Source organism: Propithecus coquereli, unplaced genomic scaffold, assembly GCF_000956105.1.
Source record: "Propithecus coquereli isolate 6110/MARCELLA unplaced genomic scaffold, Pcoq_1.0 Scaffold9, whole genome shotgun sequence".
Lineage (NCBI taxonomy): Eukaryota > Metazoa > Chordata > Mammalia > Primates > Indriidae > Propithecus > Propithecus coquereli.
The window spans coordinates 2,064,657-2,088,130 of NW_012155284.1; the positions used below are offsets into that span (position 1 = coordinate 2,064,657).

A 23,474-nucleotide genomic window follows, 5' to 3' on the forward strand; every position below is an offset into this window, starting at 1 on the left:
ACTCTTGCTTCTGCCTGCAATGCCTTTTCCTCCATCACATATCCACATGGTATCTCCATCACTGACTACAGGCTTTGTCTGAATGTCTCCTTCAGAGTGAGGTGACCACCATTTCAAAACTCTACCAACTCACGTCTACCTCCAGCAGCCTACTCCTTCTTACCATGCCCTATCACCTCCTACCACAAAACAGTATGTACTTATTTATTATTACCTTTATCCTTTATTTTTGTTCTTCCCCACGCTAGGATGTAAGCTACAAAAGGTCAAGGTCAAGGAATCTTTTGTTGCTGTAGTCTCTTTTGTTCATGATATGCCATAAATCCCTAGAATAGTACCTGGCATAGCTATCACTGCATAAATATATTTGTTGAATGAATGAAACCACAAGGGTCAAAGCCACACAATGTCAAGATTCTAGTATTGAACATAGTAATTTCATGTGATATCATCATTACTGAAAAAGAAATAACTTTCTGTTAGCTACCTTCACCTGCAGATACAATCTAGTACAATTTTTTGCTAAGCCACATATTAGCCATAGCAGCTTAGGGAAATAAGGAGAAAATTGAATACTTCCGCCTCAAGGTGTAGTCTAAGCTGAGAAAGACTCACATGGATGTTTGTGGCAGGCAAAGCGCTGGGTACTTTTCTTTAAAAAACCAGGCACAGAATGATTCACATACTCCAAGTCTTTCTCTCTTAACAATGCCTCAGCTGGTACCCTAAGGAAGGTCTCTTAAACTTTTACCAACTCCGTGTCTTAGGAGCCCCAGATATATCACAAGGTAGAAGGTAGAGCAGCTGGAAAAACACCTTTGTCTACTCCTATTCTCCCCATTCTTCCTACTTGGCTCACAATGCTTACAAAATTTTGTTGCATGAAGTTTACTTCCTTTTCCTCCCTACAAGCCAGCCTGTCTTCTTGAAAGCAGGAACCATTGCTGTATCCCTGGTACCTGCACGATACCTGGAAGCACATGGTGATTCCTCCATAAATGTTCGTAGAATCAATGAATGATCCAGAGTTTTGTTAGATTAAGAGGTGCATTACAAATAGAAAGAGACTCATTACAGTATTAATTGATATAGCACAGAGCTAATGAAAGTATTAATAAATCCCCCCAAGGAGGCAGTTATGCAAATATGGAAGGTCCCATATTTTCATTTCTTTGTCAGCCAGAAATGAAGTGGCTTCTCTTCTAGCTATTTATTCACCATCAAAGCAGTCCTGATGATATGTAAGTAAAAATTCAGCATAAGGCACTCTTATAGAGGATGTTTAGAGTACTGAAAAAAAAGACCTGGATTAACTTTGAGTCCTGACTCAATGCAGTTAGGTAACTTGACAAATGCTTAGCTTTCCAAACCTCAGGTTTCTTATCTGTGAAATGGGACTAATAATATTTCTCTCTGTTTACCTTGAGAATATTATTGTGAGGGCCAAATGAAATCGAGTCTTTAAAACTTCTTTGACAAATAAAAATAATTATTATTGCCATTCATTCTCTATTTCTCTTTGGTTTTCAGTTGCTTTAAAAAAAATTAAGTATCTAAAGAACTATGATACAGTTCATGTTTCCACCTAAGTCTTACATATAAAGTATTAGGAGCTCTTCAGAAAAAAGAAGGCAATGAAATCTATGATATATGCCTTTTCCATTTGCCTCAATCTTTCTTAACAACTTTGAAAATAATTATCAAGACTTCTTTTAATATTTCCTTACACAGCATCACTTTTCCCCTATATTAGCAAATGGATCCAAAATTCACATGGCACCTGAATTTAGGAATGCCCTAGTCCAATCATGACCAGTTTTGACATATTTCTAAATCATATTATTGTCTGAACAAATGTACCAATTCCCTAACTGGGCATTGCTAAGCAAGGAAAGATAAGCAATTCTGTTCCCTAATTTTTCTCATATGAAATACAGCAGCTCATTTTCAGATTTCATGGTACAGATCGTGTCTCTTTTGATTCTTTAATTCTTGATTTCTCACTATAGCTCTTGCTAGCTCTTTTTGTATCTCTCACCACTTTCCTACTTCAGAAACAAACAAACAAAATATCTAGTGGAATCATTGGAGAATCTATTACTAACAGGGCAATTTCTACGCTGCTCGACCCAAGTGATTGCATTTGCAGCTGGTGCAAAATGCCCAGGAACTAAAATGCAACTACTACATTTCAAGTAAATTTTAATGTTAAAAAGAAAAACAAACAACAAAAAAGCAATCACAGCCTATCGAGATACAGAGTGGTGATGACAGGTTCAACAACCTGGATGCAATTTTTCAATAAAAATAAAAGAACTTGAAAAATCCTCTCTAAAAGTTTATGTTGTGAAATTTTTGCCACTTGCTTACCTGACTGATGTCGCTCATCCAGGCAGCCTTCTCCTGGCGTGAAGGTGCTAACAAGACCACGGTGAAGGAGGCAGCGTCGGGAGGCTCCACCACTATTTTAAAATCCAGGTGCCCAAACACTTGCCCAGAACCTTTGGCTTAGACACAATGTAAACCAAACAATTAGATGTGAATACAAAATCATGAGGGATAGCTGCTTTCCCGTAGTTCTATTACTATGATAAATGTGCATGCAAGTCCAGAATCTCGTTCCAGCAATATCGTACTTCTCGGGCACAGGAAAGACTTTATTAAGCTCATAAGTAGATAAAGAAGCTGAGGTCAGTAGGTCACTTGAGACTAGGATACTGGTTTCCTTTTCATTTCCTAGTTTTGCGTGTGTTTTTTTAATCCCATAATCTATAGCATTCCAACACTCTAATTCTACTTTCTTCTCTATGTGCCACTGAATAGTCACTATCATGAGACAAAAGTCTGTAAAATGTGAATTCACAAAGATAGTTTAACAAGGCTCATGGGCTAAATGGTTCTCAACAGAATTTTTTATATATAAATGACTTTAGGGAGTTTGTTCCCAGCAGCTTTCTTGCTTCCTTAAGCAGCTCTTCTTAACACTAAAAGCATAAAAACATAGAACTTTATTTTTTTTTTAATTCTAATATAATTCTAAGTCATAGAATATGACTTACAGTCATCATCGCTTGCATCGGGCTCCTCAATCAATGTACATTCTATTAGAGAGAGAACCCCACCTGTCTGGAAACAAAGCGATTTTTCATTAAGAGGCTGAAGGTCTGTGTAGATTGGGAAGCTCTGATTTGTAAACCTTATACTCAATTTGCCATAGCAATTCTGCTATGCATAAAAAATTTTTCATAGGGTCCAAAATTAAACTTAGATGAGTAAAAGAAATTGGATTCATTTAACTTCAATTAAATTCTTCTCCCCCACCCCACTCTCACTCCCAATGTTTATAAAATTTAGCAAGTCAGTACATGGGAGACCAGATGGCACCATAGCAGCTTTAGAAAGTAATGCAGCTCAGCAAAGGGCTGGACTCAGCCAACCAGAAAGTAGTTTAAGCAGTAGACAACCATCATCACAGTGTTGAATATTTTTAAGCAATAACAACAGAAGGTATAGACAGTCAAACTTTTTCTGTAAAGGGTCATATAGTAAATATTTTAGGCTTTACAAGCCATGTGATCTTTATCATAACTACTCAAACCTGCCATTTTAGTGTAACAGCAGCCACAGATAATAGGTAAACAACTGAGCATGGCTGTGTTACAATAAAACTTTATTAACGAAAGCAGGCAGTAAGCCATGGGGCCATAGTTTGCTGGCTCCAGGTACAGAGCAAGATAAAATAAATAGCATTTAGTAATTACAGTATCGGTACTTTGCAGTGATTTGGAGATTTTTGCAGCTCAGTAGTCATCAACTAGTTATAATTTTGTCCAGGTTATGAATTTAATTGTACTTCTTTATGGCAATGCACACAAAATAAATTTTTATTATTTTGAATACAAGTGGTAACAAAGTAAATGTTGGTAACTGTACACTACCTCACTCTTTATGGGATCAGGACAATCTGTTTTATAATAAAACCAAGAAAGTCACAGTTGAATTAACCTCAATACCTCCTAAGTGCTTGGAACATAAATCGAATAGTCATGGAAAACCAGTACCTTGAGCAGATGCAGTTTTCCTCCTGAACTTCTTGTACAAATTAAAAAGTGTTTTGTAAATAAGAAGCACTGTCTCTCTCCTTCCTTTTTCAAAGACAACGAACCCAGGCGAACTTTACTAAGTTTCCCCCTCTCAACGGAAGGTACTTGAATAAGAGAACCTGGTGATTACAAAAATGAAGAATACACAGCAATTAAAATTCTGTGAAATGAGGACCCTGCTGTAGCAATAAACTCTAGGGCCCATGTCCCAAGATACCAAGGATTTATTTATTTGATCCACCCTCAGAACAAGTAAATCTCCTACACTCTGAGCAGAAGAAACAACGCATTGTATTTTAAGGACTGAACTCTTTCTAATATTTTTGTGAAACACTTTAGAATTGATTCTTCATCTATAAGCTGGAAAATAAGTTTGAAAGAAGGTTAAATTGAATTCAAAGAATGGGTTACTTCTGCCATCTGTCCTTAGTGATGTGATTTGATCCCAATCAATTTATTTACTTAACATTAACGTACATATTACATAGTAATACAATAACATAATAAAAAGCAAATAGAATTTATTCTTCCTGAAGCACAGAAGGTAGATAAATATCATATTAACATAGTTTACTTTGTATTTAAAAAATAGAATGTACAATATATGTGTATTATAAAAATACATATATTATGAATATATAATTCAATGAAATTTAGTTAAGAACTATTCTTAAAGGGCAGCTATTTCAAGTTTCATTTAAAGTATATATGATAAAAATTCTTTGTGGAATCTAAATGGAAAATAAATGGCATAAAATTTATACCCAGAGCACTCCTATGAGCAAAACTGTCTTCCATTCAATGTGAGAAGCTATGCACAGACTTAATATAATACTGAGATCACCTTTGATTATTTCTAGATTTCACCCTAATAATGACCACCCCTCCCCCAAAAGAAAATTCCAATGTAAGTTAAATATCAAGCCAAAAAGCACTAAGGAAGATTCTTGCAAACATCTTGGTTGTAATTTCTGAAAGGCCTGGAGCCAATAATACTTCTTTTATTATTATTATTTGTATAAATATAAGGGGTACAAGTGCAATTTTGTTACACGGATATATTGCATAGTGGTAAAGTCTGGGCTTTTAGGGTATCATATTTCTTATATTTGTTTAATCCACCACCTACTTCAAATGTAGCCTTACACAGGCTCAAATCAGCCTCATAAGAACCATTAAATGCAATTCGACCCTTAAACATTAACAGTGGTCATCACTAAGAGACGAGATTGCAGGCAACCTTATTTTCCTCTTCATACATTTTCTGGATTTCCTGATTGTTGCAATGAGCACAGATTACTTCTGTAAGTGGAAACAAAACACTAAAGTTCTTTATACAAAGAGCATATATACAGAAGACAGTTAAACTATGACTTGTGAGTCACAAAATGTTCACATTAACATATGAATGTTCCAAATTGCATCTCCTTTTTAAGAGAGGTGCAAAGGTGTGCAGGGTGGCAAAGGACCCAAGTCCCCATGCCCGATCTCACACCGTTTATTAGGTGGGTGTTTCCGTGGGCTGCTTGACAGACACAGAGAAGGAGGTTGTTCCAGGCCTGAAGAATAGCAAGGAACAGTCCCAGGTGAGGGCGTGGGATCGGGGGAACAAGGGATCAGGAGAAGGCTCCACTAAGGAAGGAACAGCAAGAAGAGAGTGAATAAAGGAGGCAGGGTGGGTGGGAGGAGACTAGCAGACAGCCCAGAGCAAGGGACTACATCTGAAGAGTAGTGGGGGGTGTGGGGACAGCAGGAAGCAGAGAGGTTAGGGCAGTGGATGAGCAGCAACAGCAGCAAAAGGCTGTGCTCATGGAACTTACGGAGATTCAACACAAGCCAGCAGAGGCCTCTCAGAGCATCTGGTTCAGTGCCCCCCATTTCACAGATGGGGGGACTGAGGCCTGAGGCTAAGTATCTCTCCTAAGGTCACACCCGAGTGAGCGACATAGCAAGGGGATGGCAGTGGATTCAGCAACATAAAACTGAACCCTGGAAAGGGCACGGATAGGAAAAGACCATAAGTTCTAGCATCGCCATGGCTGGCCGTGAGGCATCAGGCAGATAGCAAGGGCGGAGTAAATTTATCCAGGGGCTTGGACAAATGTCTTAGGGGAAAGATAGGTTTGGGAGTCATTTTCAGAAAGGCTATAAGCAAAGCTGTGAAAACTCGATAAAAATGTGTTCATCGGTAAGTGCTTCTAGCAATTTAGTGATTCCCTAAGTCAGAAATTACAGAATACAAAAAATAAATAAAATTGTAAAAAGAAATTACAGAATACACTGTTAGCTCCTATATTAGCAATTACTGTGGATTTCAGCTTTGAGGTAAAAAAAATAAATAAATAAATGTTTCCTTGGCAACCACACACTAATATGCTTAATCTATAACTGTTTATCTCATATCCAAGCAGGAGAACATGGACATTAGGTCCATACAGAAATGTATGTATCTGAATTAAAAGTGAGAAATGTCAACATTATTGTTTGGTTTGTAAAATAATCATATTTGGAAAAAGCATTTCACGTGGATCTTTTTTTACGGTTCATGTTATGTTTGACGTGATGTTTCAACATAGCCATGAGACAGGAAGAAACTATTTCTCTGCAGTTAATACAAATCAGTGAAATAATTAGTATTAAATCAGTAATTCCTCAGTATTAGACCATTGCTATGGCACAGTCCTTTGCAGCCTGCTCATCAGTCTATCTAGTAATTGGGGTCAACTAACAACAAAATTTCTGTTATTTCAATGGCTAAACTGCATTGCCCTGGAATGGCATTCGAGACTGGCCAATGCCCTTATTGTTAATTCCACTCAGTAGTAAAAGAAGAATGAAGAACGATTTCCATGTTAATTGGGTTAGGCATTTGAGAAGGTATAACTATCTCTAGACCCCATGTTACAATTTCAAAGAGCACTGGTACACTGAAAGCACACGGTTTAGAGTCTGGTAATGATTAATGTACCAGAGTAGTCCGTGTCTCATTCTCAAAGCATTTCGCTCTGCATTCAGTCCCTTGTACTGAATTTTCCTGATTCCATTTCCACAAAGACACTGTTGACAACGCACAATCGATTTTGTACAAAATGTCAACCTAGAGTGCCTTGATCTTCTAATAAATATTCACATATATTTCATGTTATTGAAAATAGAAACTCATTCCAAAATTTGGATCTTGGCTTTTAAGGTTTATGTCATAATCTTGCAGGCACTAGTCCAGGTGGTTTTGTGAACATTAGTTCACTTAATCTTCACAACAATCCTAAAAGACAGGTCCTACTATTAACTCCAATTTAAGGAAAGGAAATTGAGGAGAGAGAGATCAAGTAAATGTCCAATATCAAAGGGCAAAGAAGTGGGGGAGACAGGATTTGACTTCCAGTGATACAGCTATATTGTCTTCCTGTTATTGCCTCAGACACTTAACACATTTACTCAACAAACTTTTAATAGATTTTGGAAAATAAATGACAATATCAGATCACTGCTGTGATGCAGTCCTTTGCATCCTGCCCATCTGACAGGGGTGTGGAACTGTGCGTCCTTAAGGCCACACGTTCCCCACCCAATCCGTTTACAATAAAACCTCTGTTGTTTCAATCACTGAATCCCCATCAGTTAACATTCAAAAGTGGCTATTGCCTTTATGCTGAAGTGACCTCTCAGTTGACCCAGACGACTTATTTTTTTCTAGTTCTTAGAATAAAAATTCATATAAGCTTGAGACCACCACGCACGCGTGCACACACACACATGCTGAAATAGACCTCATACCATCCCTAAAAGTAATTAACACAAATGCTAGCACACCATTAGAAATAAATTGTAGCCTGTCTCATAGAAATTAGAATTCTTCAAAATTTTAAAGAAAACAATTTTTAAAAACACACCTCAATAGATCTGAAAGTCTGTTAAGGGTATTAAGTAAAAGTTACGATTGGCAGAACCAAAGCAAAGCAATGCAAACTTTCCAAACTGTCTGCAACTGGATTACTTTCTACTTTCAGATTAAGGTCTGATTTTTAGAAACCATCTTTACTGAATTAATTCCTAAGCGGACTAACAAAACCAAACATGCAGAGAAATACTGCTGAAATGCAAATCAGTGTATTGACGTCAAAACAACAATATCAGAAATATCAACAGCTGACAGAAGTGTCTTACACACCTGGTACATAACAAGGAACAGATAACATACGGACATGAACCCAAGGGAGAAGTGTTCATGATTGTTTTTCTCCAATTGCAGTGAAAAAACAATGGTGTATTCAATATATTTGACCTTCCAGCATTTTCCACAATGGATATTTTTTCAAACTCAGACCAAAACAGTCTGTTTTCAGCCATATATTAAATGTTTATGGGTAATAATACTTTCCAATCAAAAGTCCTTTCAGAAATTGTATGCTAGTTATACAGACTTTTGTTCCATTCTCACATACCATAAAGACGATTAGTAGATATTTCCAGTGAAGTCCAAATACAAGAAAAATACAAAATAAGACACCTTACAATCATAATTGCAATTCAACAAATAATTCAATTTAATTCAACGCCCATTTTCCAGGTATCTATAATGGAAAGCATTGTACTAGACAAGGCATGGCAGAGAGAATTCACAAATGCTGCCCTTCAGAGTCTACCACTACAGGGAGAGACAGGCATGCAAACAAGTGCCTCTACACCAGAGGACGAAATACATGCACCAGGAGCAAAGTGCCTTGGAAACAGAGAGGAAGGCAATTCCATTCCAACGGGAGGGGAGGGGAGGAGGAGGAGGAAATTTTAAAAGGCTCCTTAGAGGTATGTGACCTAAGCCTGGTAGGACAAGCAGACCTTCAGTAGGCACAAAAGAGATGGGTGGGGGCATTGCCAGCCCCCAGGCTGGGAACAGCACAGGAAAAGGCACAGAGGCAGGCAGGCGGGAAGCCACTATGGGGACACGGTCTGTGCAAAGGCATAGAGGAGGAATTACAAAGTCCTGATGTTGTTAGTATTACATGCCACCATTACTTAAAGAAAAAATAACATCTAAAGGCAAAAATGAAAAAAGGAATCATTTCCTAAAATATACTTTCGAACTTTAACATATGTGTGGTTTCTCTCCTTGTAGATAAATAATGAAAAACAGAATGGCATGCTTTAAACTTTTTAAATATTCTGTACAAAAATTAATGTGCACGGCACAAATAATGTCTTGTTTGATGAGGTTAAAAAAAGATTTTTAAGCAGCACATGATGTAGGCAACGGCAATGCACACATCTTCAGATGATATTGGCGCATTATAAACAAAACATTCCACTCCTCACCAAGTTCAGAATGACAACTGTGTGTAATATGTTGTCTCAAACCAATTGCATGGGGCGTGCTCCCCTCCTCCAGAAGACCTAAGTACTTAAAAATCACTTGGGATGTGGTTTACTTTTCACACTTTCGAATAAGAGCCGAGGAGAAATATGCACTGTCAGGCTATTGCTTCTCCACAGTTCCTGGCACAAATATCTTCAACTCTTCAAAAGTTTGATTTACCGGGCGATGCCCCCAAAGCACACTCCACAAACACGAGAGCTTCGTGCGGCAAGGGTTGGACCAGGAGACATTGCCTCTGGCAACTGAAGTTACCAGTTGAGTCAAATCACATCATGGGGGGCTGATCCAGATGTGCCGATGAAAAATGGGAACAAGAGACAGCTGTTTTCACTTCGGACATTGTCCCCAGTCTTACGGGAAAGGGATTTGAGCAACGCAAGTTTCTCTTGGGCCTTTGCCTGGATATCGTCGCCATTCGGCACTGCCACTCTGATCGGCCAGGCCGACCCATCCTCCTTGGGGCTGCAGAGAATGTCCGGTCCACTGAGGAGGAGAGTCCAGTCAGAGTGTAATTGACTGCCCCACGCGTGCTTTACTATGATTGTGTTGCTGTTTTTCATGGCCCCTGAAAAGAAACAGCACAAAGGTGGGCCTCAACCACAGCGGGAGGAAGGCCGCGGGGTATCCTGCATGAACAGCACAATCACACAGCTAAAACAGGCCTGCTCCAAAATGCCTTCCTGGGGGTGCCAGAGATCGTGTGGCAGGTGCACAGAACACGTAGGTCATGAGTCTGTTTCACAAGGACTTACCTTGGCGGATGAAAGTTTGGCTGGTGTCCAGCAAAATGTCACAGCCCTCCACGATCATTCTTTCTATGGCAAGGTTTTTCCTTATGTTTTCAGTGTCGCTGACTTCATCGTGCATCACTCTGTCAGACACAGCACAGACAGGGACACAGTAAGAGAGATTTTCTGTTGCCATAGCAAGTGGGCAAAGAAGAGCTCTATCTGAGAAGCTCGGTTTTGAGCTTGTATCATTGAACTGGGGCTGCAGGGGAAGTAGACTGGACCTTCAGGCTTCAACAGGTCATGCCCCAAAGCAAAGCCAATGTGCATGAAGATTCTAAACGGTAAGTGGGTCAGTGATCCGTGTCCTGGGAATGCCTGCTTTTAAATGCAACAGAAAACCAACATACCATTTTATGGATAGCTCCCCTCATTCAAAATAGGGTGCCATTTCTTGGAGGCAGACTAAATTAGAGACCTTTATACCACTTAGTCCATATAAGCTAAAGGAATACAGACGTAAATAAGCACTTGTAACAACGAAAAGTCACTGAGAAACGCAAACTGTACATTCTCTAGCTTCTCGCCAAATGTGAATATAAAATGCAACTGAAAGTTATTTTTTATTATGCTGAAAGAAATGTGAACACTTCCAAACTTAAACCAAAGTACACCTAGTCTTCATTACATAAATTCACATGCTATAAGACAAAGACAGCTTCATCTCATGAGCTAGCATTGAACTTTAAATTTAAGGTGAAGCTGAGAAGCTGGACTTGTGTTTTGCTACTTGGTCCTTGGAACATATATAACATGTTTGCACAAGAAATTAACTTGCTGCTTTCCCATCCCAAGCTTTTATTATAAGTTCTCTGCGTACCTGGACAGTTCCTCTAGTTTTGATTTAGCAAACTCCAGACTTTTCCTCTCCACGTGCTCGTGGGGTGTATGAGCTAGGAGCTCATGCAGTGTGATGATATACCTGGGGATCTAGATGCAAAAAAAGGCCAGTGTGACCCAGAGGTCAGGAGGGGTGACAGGGACATCCTCTATAGCACCTTTATGACTTTAAGACGCTCATCTCTACTCTTACAGTTTTGATTGTTTTACAATTTTTTTAAGAAACACATATAAAATGAACTATGCTTCAAATTTCATGCACATCAAAAAAGAATTCACAGAGAACACATGAAAAGGTGCAAATAAATGAAATATTATGGTACAAAGAAACAACTGTTTAACTTTTTAACATAATCGTATTTTTTGCATCACAGCTTTTGAAAACTGGTCATAGAGAAACAGATATAGCCAACTATCATCAGGTCACTTGAGTCTATATTTTAGATATGTTCTTCTGTTTGCAAAATTTTTTAAAAATTGACAATCCTACTATAATTAATTCTCTTAAAGAATTAAAACTTGGGAGAAGCTACGTTCACCTTTATTACATTCTGTTCCTACTTTATCTCAATTCACCCCACTGCAGTAAAAGTATTGATTAATTAGATTATTAATTTATAGTTTGGCTTAGGAACAGACTATCTGAATTCTATCAAAGGCAGAACCTCCACCAACCATAGGAAGATTTTAAAAAACCATGCTAGAGATTTAACTCAAGGTATAGTGAGTCAACATATTTATTTTTTACTGGCTTATAAAATAGAGCTTTTTTAGAAAGCAGGGACTGTGGGCTTAATTTTAACAATATTATTATTATTAATATTATATAACACTGCCCGCTGGAGGTCAAACTGGGCGCCCCAGACTTTGCTCATGTGTCCAGGCCTCCAGCAACATAAGAATTATTTCCCCATTTTACAGATAGGGAAATAAAGTGGGAAGAGGTTCGGTAACTTGCCCAAAGTGGCCTCATAGCAAATGGCAGAGCCAGCTATGAGCCCGGCTCTGACCAGTGCCCTAACTGCCTCCCCCGAGAGCCACGCTGGTGGGTCTCTTCTGCAGGGACTCAAGTCTCACTCAGCACCTGAAAGGACCCCTGAGAATGAAGAAAGTAGAAACAGCTTGCCAGGGCCCCGTGTGTGGCTCTTGCCATTCCATCCTGAGGGGTTGGTGGCCCTAACTATGGATCTGCTTTTGCTCTCATGCAGGTGGTGGCCTTCACTGGGATGTTTACTAATATTTACTGAGTGCCTAGGTGTGTGCACTATGCACAGACGGCAGCCACCTTCAGCACAGACATCGAACTGCAGCGCGTACTCAGATCGTGTCCTGGGGAGTGGCATCAAGTTAAGGCGTGGGGAAGCACAGACAGCCCCCTTTAGCATGGGAGGGTGGGACACGGCAGACCCCACCCTCTGTGGGATAGACGGAGGAGATTTTCTTCCTCTCCATCTCATGAACTTCTCACTAAAACAGCCTTTAAAGCTGTCCCACTTGGTGAAGTCTCCTGGGGTAAGTGTGCTTTCAAATATCCCTTTTGTTGGCACAATCGCACGATCCATAAAAGTTTGCCTGTAAGTTAGTAGTTCCACAAGACATTAAGGCCACCAGCAGCTAACATACTCAATTTTTCATAGCAAAGGAGGCAGGAGTGGGAGAGCCTGACTACTTACAACGCCCTGAAAACCCACAAAACCGAGTTTAGTCAATAGCTTCATGATCCTCCCCCATTACTTAAATCTGCTTTAAAGCAGTCCCTGGCTAAGATTCAAGTGAATGGGTTTGAATTCGGTCACTGGCCCTTTCATACCACTTTCTGGTGGAGGAGCAAACAAGTGCTGAATCTGCCAAAAAGCAGGCCAAGGAAGTTCTGCAGAGAAGTGGACAGCCCTCCAAAGAGCTCATCTGTATACTCAAGAGCTGATTATAAATCTGTTCCCAAAAAAGCTGAGAATCATAGGAACTGTCTAAATGAATCATAATTCTGCTTTCAATTATGGAACAAATACTTGTCACTTCACAGACATTAATTAGCTTGCTCTCCAGTTACAGTGAATAAGTGGATAGAAGAGCAAGTGGCTGTTTCTGGAGAACATCTAACAGTACTGCTCTTGTCAGGCACAGATTTCACGATCGGCTTACTCACAGACTTTCAACACGTAATATCCAAATAAATAGATGAGCAGCTGAAGCCAATTTAAACAGGACCAGCCAAGCCACTGTCTTTGATAAATAAAAAGTATGTTAATGACTACATTATTTTCCATAACAAATTTCTTGGCAACACTTGGACTTACTGGTCTGATAGTTCAATTGGGGATAATTTTACTGCATCATCCAAATTCTACAATTCCTCCATGTTTCCGTAGTTCAACATAGCTCAATAACAGCAGCAACTGACTAACTCAAAAAAGTGCCCAGAAGGAGGAGGAATACAATCACCTTCTTTCTTGTACACATACTCAGGCTAAAGGCTTCTAGTCATCTCGCTCCCTCCCTCTGCCCCAACACCAACTTCTGCCCCCATATCTAGGCTCAAGGAAAAGTGTGGGCCAGAAGCCCCTTGGCAGTATAAACCAGGGTCACCTCTTCCATTGTCACCCTACAGCAAGAAACTATAGGACCCTGTCCTTATCCCAAGGCATCCAGCCCTACATGGGAGCACGGCAGACATGCAGAAGCACCGACGCTCATACAAGGTACGCAGAGGGAAGCAGATACGCCCAGACTCTCTGAGGAAACAAATGCCTTCACTATTTCACCTCATTAGTGAAAGGACCACAAGGGCACAAGGAGGACAGAATGAGCCTAGTAAGACAAAACCTTCAAGCTTCTAGAAAAGGCATTTTCTCCTCAACTGTTTATGGTTACTCCTAGAGACAAGGCAGGAGGGAGAGACACCAAGTGAAGAAGACAGAGGAGAGACACCAAGAAGCACAAGGCCATTGGGCAGCAAACTCGGATTTCTCCTCTTGGTCTATTCAAAATAGTTATGGGGAAGCAAATAAAGACAATTTAGTGCTCTTTCAATTTGCTCATTTCTTGCAGTTAGACCCATTCTGGCTAAACTCTTTAAGTTTAGACTTCTGCCAGAGCAAAGGCTCTTACAAGCTGAAGCCTTTGATTACCCTCGTCTGGTAGAAGCAAAAAAACTTCAATATCTCACCCTAAATTCTAAGGTGTAAGGTCACCACAGTCTCGAGGGGGAAAGTTCCTAGGCTAACACCAAGCTCCTTGCAACACCACATGGTTACCCAACCCTCAGTGTCAGAACCAATCCCAATCTAGTCCTAGGGCCCAGGATTACAGAGTCAGAAAACTAGAGAGCTTGGAGATAACTAGAGCTCAGCTGCCTCAACTTAGTGATTAGAAAATGGGGATTTAGATTGATTCAATTATTTTCCCCAATGCTATGACTGAAGGGTGAGTGTGACATCAGTTCTCCTACAGATTCCTAGTCCAATGATCTTTTTCTTACGTTATGAGAACTCCTTGGGGTCAATGAAAATGCTCAGTCATTGCTATTGGGCTTAAACCCCAGGGAGAAGGAGGGAGGGGTGGTGGAAGTGTATCCCAGCTTTTTTAAGAACTCTAAATACCTTTCCAAGGCCCTACATTCAACTGTATTTCGACACCTCATATACGCTGCAAGTGCAGTTCTGCCATTTTAAAACACTGACAGAATCACACCAAGAGGGAATTAAGTAACAGTGAGAAAGACATCAGTGGGCTGTCAGAAAGGGAGCTAGGTCCCTCTCTGAATGCTCCTTGTGTTGTTCACAACTCTACCTTTGCATTTTCACCTGACTTGGGGTTACTGAACAGATTCAATTTGGGGTATTGGATCATAACCTAGAGATAATTGCCAAAAGTTCAAATAGAATCTCAGAAGAACATTACACCATATAGTTTCACTGTAAATAAAATCTTAAATTCCAATTATGCATACAGTAAAAAAAAAAGACTGAAAATTTTCTCATGAAATATTTCCTCAGAGAGGCAAAGAGTTCAAACAATTCAGTTCCACAGAAAAAAACAATAACATTATAAAGTTTCACTATAGTTAAGTGGTTTGAAATGCATCCCTTTGGTTTTAAAAAATCTTACTAAACTTCCATGGTGACTTCCAGGATTTTGAGCAGGACTGACAAACTTTAAGTCAAACAATTACAAACCACAGCAACATTTCTTTCTGAGGCTGCAAAATGATTAGCTGGGTCATGGTAATGTTCAGGAGGACAGAGCTCTCCACAGTAACCATAACACACATGATTAGGAGAATCGGTTTACCACATGACAATCTGGAGGCCTGGCCAGAAGCCCCATAAATTCCACAATGGGAACACTCAATGCCTTTCAAAAAGAACAGCATCGACACTTTTCAAAAGAACAGGAGATTCCATACACATTTTGGCCTCCATGGTTCTCACTCCAGAGCTCTTAACAGTAAAACCTTAGACTCAGGAAAGAATGCAAGTGTACTTGATCCTTTTGGTTGCTCTAGTCCCAAATAGTGGACGTCAAGACAAGGCCCAGCCTCATTGTGGCAACCTAATTGCCAAGAATCCCCAAGTCCAGCCAGTGCCTGCTGGCTCCTCAGCCTCCACGGCCTCTGTGACCAGGGATGTCCTCCTTTCATTCTCCAGAGCCCCGGCCAGCGGGACAGGACAGTAATCATGACGGGGGGTGGGGAGGATGCACCGGAAAACGAAAGCTTCCCAGCAGTCGCTCCAGTCCCTGAGAACTTTTTATGCAACCAGCATAAACTGGAACATTTGCACAGAATCCTATTTCTGTAAACCAAATAATATTTTTAAACATGCTGGAGGAGGAGACTCCATCAAAGAGGTCTGTGTGGAATCTTTCTACAAAGAGAAAATTCTGCTGCTTTTCAAAAAATCATTCCTGAATTATTTGCTTCAAAAATGCCTGGTTTTCTTACCTATATTAGACAGAGAGAGAATGTGTGGCACAATGTTTATGCATCTCAGAGTCAAGCTCAAGACAATGTCAGAGGCTGCACGCGTGCCATTATTCACAGGGCGTGCTTATACGTCTCGCTCTGGTCACACTAGGTACCAGTGACACTGAGCTGGAACTAGTGATTTGTCAAATGCATCCCAGGTGGCTTACCTGAAACATCGGATAGGTCAAGAACGTTTCCAGCATCCTCCCCTCACAGGCAGGGTTGGCTTCGTACTGTTTTAAGAGTTTGTCAAAATCTCTGTTTTGCTTACAATTGGCAAGTACTTGGAGGCTGTACTGGTGATTACGCACAAATTCTTGATAAATGTTCAGCATGGGGAGCAAAATATCAAACAGATCAGCTGGAAAAAAAAGAAGTTAATGTGGCTGTTTCCTTTGGTGCTTGGTAAATTATCTACACTCCATGGGAATAGCAAAGAGCGGCTCCCGGCACCAGGTGTCACACATGGGGCCCCAGTCCTGACGCCTGAAAGATAACCTGGTAGAATGTACCCTAGGGCAGAATGTGACTCCAGCCCCAAACGAACTATAACAGGCCTGGGGAAAGAGTCGAAAGGTAACTTTCGAGGCAAGGCCCAAAGGACCCAAAGGCAATGAGATAGACTCCCAGTGGCGAAGGAAGCTCATAGGTCGACAGGGAAATTCTAACAGCTTAGGCTGAATAATGTAGAAGTCATTTTACTATAATTGTAGCCATTCTAAGAGAAGATCTTATAACTTAAAAGAATGCACTTACCTAAAATTAAAGTAGGCCAGTTCGCTATCCTTGCCTTTAGTCCTTGATGAAATATTTCATGAAGAAACATGATTGTTTCACTATTTAAAAAAATGAGAAAATAATATAATTTAGTCGCTGGAAAGTGTTTATTTTGTTTTTTAAAAAGTCCACTGCGTCCTTTAAGCCTTAATATATACATGATATTCATGTCTCAATAGAGCCTCCAAACTGCACTCCCGATAATAGCATAGATTATACCAGCTTCCCTCAAGTATTATGACAACCTCAAAAAACTCTGATAAGCTTCAAACACTGGAGGACAGAAAGCACCATTCACTGTCACATAACCCTCTTCATCAATTTATAAGTGACCTTTCTACTGTTAGAATGCAGTATTTCAATTGATAATCAGAAAATTAAAGTTATGATCCTTTTGCTTTTCGTATTTGATTCTAGTTAACTCGGGAAGGTCTCTCTCACTAAAATGAGTTTTGACAGAAGGAGAGGGGGGGAAAAATGCATAGCAAAAGTTTTGACAGAACTCTATGATAACCACTCCTAAGATATTCAAGGCAGAAATGTAAAAGAATCTTCTGAAAAGAGTGAAGCCTACACAGAGATACTAAAATAAGGACAATGCATAAATTAGGGATCTAAATTCCTAAAAGGGCCAAGAAAAGTAGTTCCCAAAGTCAAAACATCTTTTGCTTTCTCCTCATTGGAATTAACCTACTGCAATGAGCCTTTGAAGCCTTTTCTGAACTAACACATTCACACACTCATACATAGAACTATTCATCTCAGTGAGATACTTTGACTTCTTATAAGTCAAATTCTATTACAATGGACATCAGGAAGTCCTTACTATTTCAAATGGTCCATGAAATAAAATAGACACTGCTTATAATTTGTTTTTCTTTTACAGAATTTTTTTTTTTTGAATCAGGGTCTTGCTCTGTCACCCAGGGATAGAGTGCAGTGATGTCATCATAGCTCACTGCAACCTTAAACTCCTGGACTCAAGCGATCCTCCTGCCTCAGCCTCCCAAGTAGCTGAGAGAGACTATAGGCATGTGCCACCACGCCCAACTAATTTTTTTTATTTTTTGTTTTTTGTAGAGACGGGGTCTTGCTCATGCTCAGGCTGGTCTCGAACTCCTAGGCTCAAGTGATCTTCCCACCTTCACCTCCCAAAGTGCTAGGATTATAGGTGTGAGCCACTGCACCCCACCTTTTATAGAAATTTTAACTAAATAGTGTTTGTTGTTTAAGGATTTCAACCAAATCTAGTTTGGTAGGTATTATAGATTAGTTATTCAATCTGCATTCCATTTTCCTTCTAGTTGGAGAGGTGAAGAGGTAAAACATTTCCCAGGCTCTCTTGCAGCTATGAGATTGGACGTAAATCCAGTTCCACTAATAGACGCACATGGCAAGACCTGGAAGGTGCCAGTAGAAGCCATCTTCCTGTTGCCAAAAGTCAGCCATGGAGATGTGAGTGCTCTAGAGGCAATTTTAGCACCTTGCCTCAGCATTCTAGTTTCTGGGAACCAGCTTCATAGGTCTAAGAGGCAGCTGTCACAGGAGTGGCAGGGGCAGTAGTTTCCTAACCTCTGGATCACCTTTATGGTGCTGTGTCCTTAAACTCAGAAGGGGCAGGTCCCTAACTTTATTCCTCCAGCCCTCCCAACAGATTCTTTAAGCAGCTAATTCCCTCCACTCAGAGAGGTGTTTCTCTGTCCTACATTGAAAACCAACTGATAATCTACCTTCGTATTTTGACACCTAGATGGCTAGAAAACAGATGAAACAGTTCCGTATATAAAAAGGTAGATTCCATTTTTTTAAGTATAAATGCTGTGTAAATTCAAAATAATTGACCTACCCAGGTCTTCAATCTTAAAAGCAAGAAAAGGGAATTTAGTTAAACAACAGTAATGACAGCAAACACCCTTTAAACCTCGCCTTTAAAAACATACTTCTTCACAGTATGTTAAGTAAAATAAGCCAGGCACAGAAAGACAAACATTGCATGTTCTCATTCATATGTGGGAACTTAAAAAGTTGATCTCATGGAAGTAGTGGATAGAATGGTGATTACCAGAGAGGCTGGGAAGGATAGTAAGGAGGGGGGCAAGAAAAGGGGTTGGTTAATGGGTACAAAAATACAGTCAGATAAAAGGAATAAGCTCTATTGTTTGATAGCACAGTAGGGCAACTATAATTAACAATAATTTAGTGTACATTTCAAAATAGCTAGAAGAGAAGATTTAGAATGTTCCCAACACAAAGAAATAATAAATGTTTGAGGTGATAGATATCCCAATCACCCAGATTTGAGCATTACACATTCACATGTACCCCATAGATAAACTATTATGTATCCATAAAAATTAAAAATAAAAAAACATTTTAAGTACCTCTTCGAATCTCCATTTAGCACTAGGTGTAGTAAACAATTGCGAGTCTGTATAAAGAGCTTAACAGCCTCACTTTCCAAAAAGAGGCACATCTTGACTCTGAATTGAAACAATATGATAAACCTGGCCTTTCATGTTTCCCATCAAGCAATCCAACGGAAACACACATCCAGAGGCAACCTAAAACCAAAGTGGCACAGGCTCTGATGGTGTCACTATGAAAGCATGCAGTTCACACAGACACCCACTGCCATCAGATCTGTTGAAAACTGCACACTTGGTGACGGCAGTATCACCAAAATGCTAGCTGTATCGCCTGAGGACCAAGAGCCACCCCAGGCCTCTAAATATGTCTCACACACTTGAGAGGAGCCACTGCCATGCAGTGTGGGGAAATCATCCTCCCTCTTTCAACAAAAAAAGCTTAGCTTTGCATCTCATGTTATCAGACTACCACCACTCCTCACCCTTCCTTTTTGCAGTTATCTACAAACCCCAGGTGCTCTTCCTGGAGACTTGAGATCTGAGCTTCCAGCTCACTGTGGGTCCTTTTTCCAACACTACTCTTTTCATCATTCTCGGTGACTCCAATATACACACAAACAATATTCTAGTATCTTGGCTTCTCAGGCCTTTGAACTCCTCCTCCAAAGATCCTGCCCTCCGTTGACCTCAGTCAACACTTCCTTGATTGTACTCTAGACCTTGCCATTGTCAGTAATTGCATCACTTCCCTCTCTCAGTTTCAGGCACACCATTCTCTGACCGCCTCCTTATCTTTCAGTTCACTACCTTTAGAACCCTGACTCCAAAACTCCTTTCCCACCTTCAGGACCTAAATCTAGAGCTCCTACTGCCTTTTCACTGGCCAAAACTCCCTCACACCAGCATTTCCCTATCTACAGAGGTTAGATTCCACGGCTCCTTATCATAAGCTCTTCCTTGCATACACCTTCAACTCCCTGATTCTTTTCTCTCTTCATCATATTAGCCTCATACAACACCAATCCTAATTAATCCCAAACGTCCACTCACTTGGCACCTGCATCCACGCAACTGAAAGTGGCTAAAGAAAAACATGTGACATCCTGACTGGTCTCACTGTAAAGTCCTGACCACTAGCCTAATAAGCTAACAAGAACTCTGAGTGCTGTCCAGCAATTATGCTGCATTCCCGAATCCATGCATTCCCTTGCTCTACTTGATCACTATTTCGCACCTTCTCCTCTCTTACTCAACTCCGACACTTCCCTCCCGTCTGCACTGTCAGCTGGTGCCCTTGCTTCCTAGCTACAGAGGTGTCCATGTGCTATGCCTTCCCTGCCATGCTCCCAGCCAAGACCAATCTCCTGACTTATGCACGGCATTCTATCCACTTTTGCCTTCATGCATTTACTGCTCACCAATTCTCCCCTCTCTCTCCTACATCATTCTTTTTCCCTCTTTATTTACCTCTATGTACCACCCTGTTTCTCTGCTCCTCTTCATAGCAACCATCCTTAAAAGAGTTTTCTCTCCCCACCCTCTCCAATTCCCAACTCCCCCCATCCATTCTCTCCGAAGCCCCCCGCAGTCAGCCTTTGGCCCTTCATCAGCATTACCAGTAAGCTCCAAGTCGTTAAACCCATGGTCAAGTCTCAGCTATTGTCTCATTTGACCTTTCTGGTACAGTTGTTCCTTCCCTCTTGCCTTCATTTCCAGGACAACTCACTCTTCTGGTTTTCATCCTATGACTCTAACTGGTCCTCTTCACTCTTCCTTGCTGTCTCCTCTTCATCTTCCTAATCTCCAAATGTTGAGATATCCCAGGGTTTAGTGCTTGTTCCTCGTCTCTTACCCATCTGCACTCCCTTGGCTATCGCATTCAGACCAGCAGCCTTTGATACTATCCATATGCTCTAGAACTCCCAAATTTGTATCTCCAGCTCAGAGCCCTCCCCTGACTCCAGACTAATATCCAATCCCTGTTCATCTGAAGTCTCCACTTGGATGGCTAATAGTTATCTCCTACTGAATAGGTCAAAGAGAAAATTCCTCATCTTTTCTCCTAAACCTGTTCCTGCCTCAATCTTCACCCTTTAGTAAATAGCAACGCCATCCTTCTAGTCATTCAGGCCAAAAACTTTGCAATCTTACTTGTCTTTTTGCTTTCTCAAAAAACCCACATCAAACCCATCCACAAATCCTACTGGCTCTAACTTGAAAATACACCCAGATTCCAACACATTGCAATCATCTCTTATTTTATTTGGGTTACTGAAATAGCCACCTAACTGATTTCCCTACAGCCTATTCTCAACAGAAAAGCCGGAGCAAGCCTTTGAAAACATAAGTCATATCATGACATTTCTCTGCTCAAGACCCCATCACTATCTCCCCAGCTCATTTAGAGTAAAAGTCAATGACCGTACGTGTCCCACCTGCTAACTCCCCAACTCCTCCCTTGAGCTGGGCAGGTCCTGGAGCCGGCCTGCCACACATGCTGTGCCCCAGGACATTGCACCGGCAGCGCCTTCCACTTGCACCACCCTTCCCCCAGGAAGCCACATGGCTTCCTCACCAACTTCAAGTTTTTGCTCAAAAGTTAACTTACCTTTGAAGATTTTCTGAACACTGACTATTAAAAAAAAAAAACCACCAAAAAACCCCAACTATGGTATATTTATAGCCTGTAATACCATATAGTGTTTTTTTAAAAAACAGAATGCTCTTTAGGTATCAATACGGAAAGATCTTCAGTATATATTGTTAAGTGAAAAAAAATCAAGCATATGTTAAAGTACATTGACTTTTGTGTAAGAAGAAGGGAAATAAGATTCTATATTCATATTTGCTTAGCTCTAAATTGAGAAACACTGAAAGGATGTATAAGAAACTAATAAAATGGTATTATGTATAGAAAGTGGATGGAAGAGGTCAAACAGGGCGAGAGTGCAACTGCTAACTGCTGTTTGATGTCTTCATGTGATTTTGACTTTTGAACCATGTGATTATATTATCTACTCAAAAACAAATAGCTAAGATTTTAAGCAAAACACCCAGATACTCCCTTTCCCCAATCTCTCTGCTTCCCTTGTTTATTTTTCTCCACAGCGCTAATCACCACATAATACATTAATACTATATATTTCACTGATTCATTCTTCATTGTCTTCTCACATCAAAATTTAAGTTCCGTGAAAGCAAGGATTTTCTGCTGTGTTCACTCAAGAATCCTCAGCAGTAAGGACACTATAAACATTTATAAAGCAAATAAATTCACCAAGATTCTCAGGCCCCAGTTTTTGCTCTTCCTAAAATACTCCTGTATAATTAACACGTAAAGACCCATTAATCACTCCATTTTCCTCAGTTTATGAGGGAGGTTACCTTCCCCAACACACACACATACCCATGCAATGACAAGAAAACATAAGTCATAGAGAAGAAAAATTAAGAAACTTAGATGCCAAGATTCAAGATAAAGATATGCAAATTTGGGCTGACAATGAAACACAAATGATAGCTTCCTTATTTTTAATATCATAAACTCATAGAGATGAATTTATGAGACCTATTTTAAGATTAAGTAAAAGTTCTTTCAAGAAATACAAATGGGTTTTTCACATGACTCTTTGAGTGATGCAAAGACAAACCTGTTGAGAAAAATACTGCTGACATCGTCATGGCTGATGGGAGGCTTCTTGGAGCTGGCGGCCATTCTCAGGGGCCGGAGGAAGCCGTTGACCAGGATGTAGAGCTGGTGCACGTACTCCGTCTCCGCCTCCACCATGGTGAACACAATCTGGTTTCTCTTCCTCATACTTTCTGCATGAGGAGAACAGATGTAATCCTGCACAATGGTCTTCCATTTCCTTCTACACAACCATCCTCGCATGAAGCTCTGAACCTACAGAAAAAAAAAAACGGAATCTTAGGGAGGTGTGAGACTAACTTTCTTAAGCCTATTGGTAGATGTGTCCATTCTGTGCCACATAAAACACTGTTCTTTCATGGATGCACTAAGGGTTCCACCAGCAAAATAAATAATGGTGGGCTTTTTCCAAGTAGTTGAAAAAAAAATGATGACTTAAAAAATAATTTTGTTTTCCTCAGGTTCATAAGTTTCTTCCATACACTTAAGCTCTTTAGGCCTATCTATATGGACTCCAAAATATAGTATTACATATTTAGTTATTATTATAACATTTTAAGAAAGAAAGAAATTGAAGGTTAATTCTTTAGCATTATAGTATCATCTTTTTT

At 40.2% G+C, this 23,474-nt stretch overlaps 1 protein-coding gene across 1 annotated transcript in view; it reads right to left on the minus strand.

The window, feature by feature from the left end:
* RASGRF2 (Ras protein-specific guanine nucleotide-releasing factor 2) overlaps nt 1-23,474 on the minus strand; it is a 213,927-nt gene that overhangs the window by 107,753 nt on the left and 82,700 nt on the right. Inside the window, exons 5-12 of the mRNA XM_012664540.1 lie at nt 22,865-23,118; nt 16,828-16,907; nt 16,239-16,432; nt 11,086-11,195; nt 10,230-10,348; nt 4,062-4,222; nt 3,060-3,126; nt 2,371-2,507 (exon numbers count right to left, since the gene is read on the minus strand). Of these exons, the coding sequence (XP_012519994.1) occupies nt 2,371-2,507; nt 3,060-3,126; nt 4,062-4,222; nt 10,230-10,348; nt 11,086-11,195; nt 16,239-16,432; nt 16,828-16,907; nt 22,865-23,118 (1,122 nt within the window). The remainder of the gene's footprint in view (nt 1-2,370; nt 2,508-3,059; nt 3,127-4,061; nt 4,223-10,229; nt 10,349-11,085; nt 11,196-16,238; nt 16,433-16,827; nt 16,908-22,864; nt 23,119-23,474) is intronic.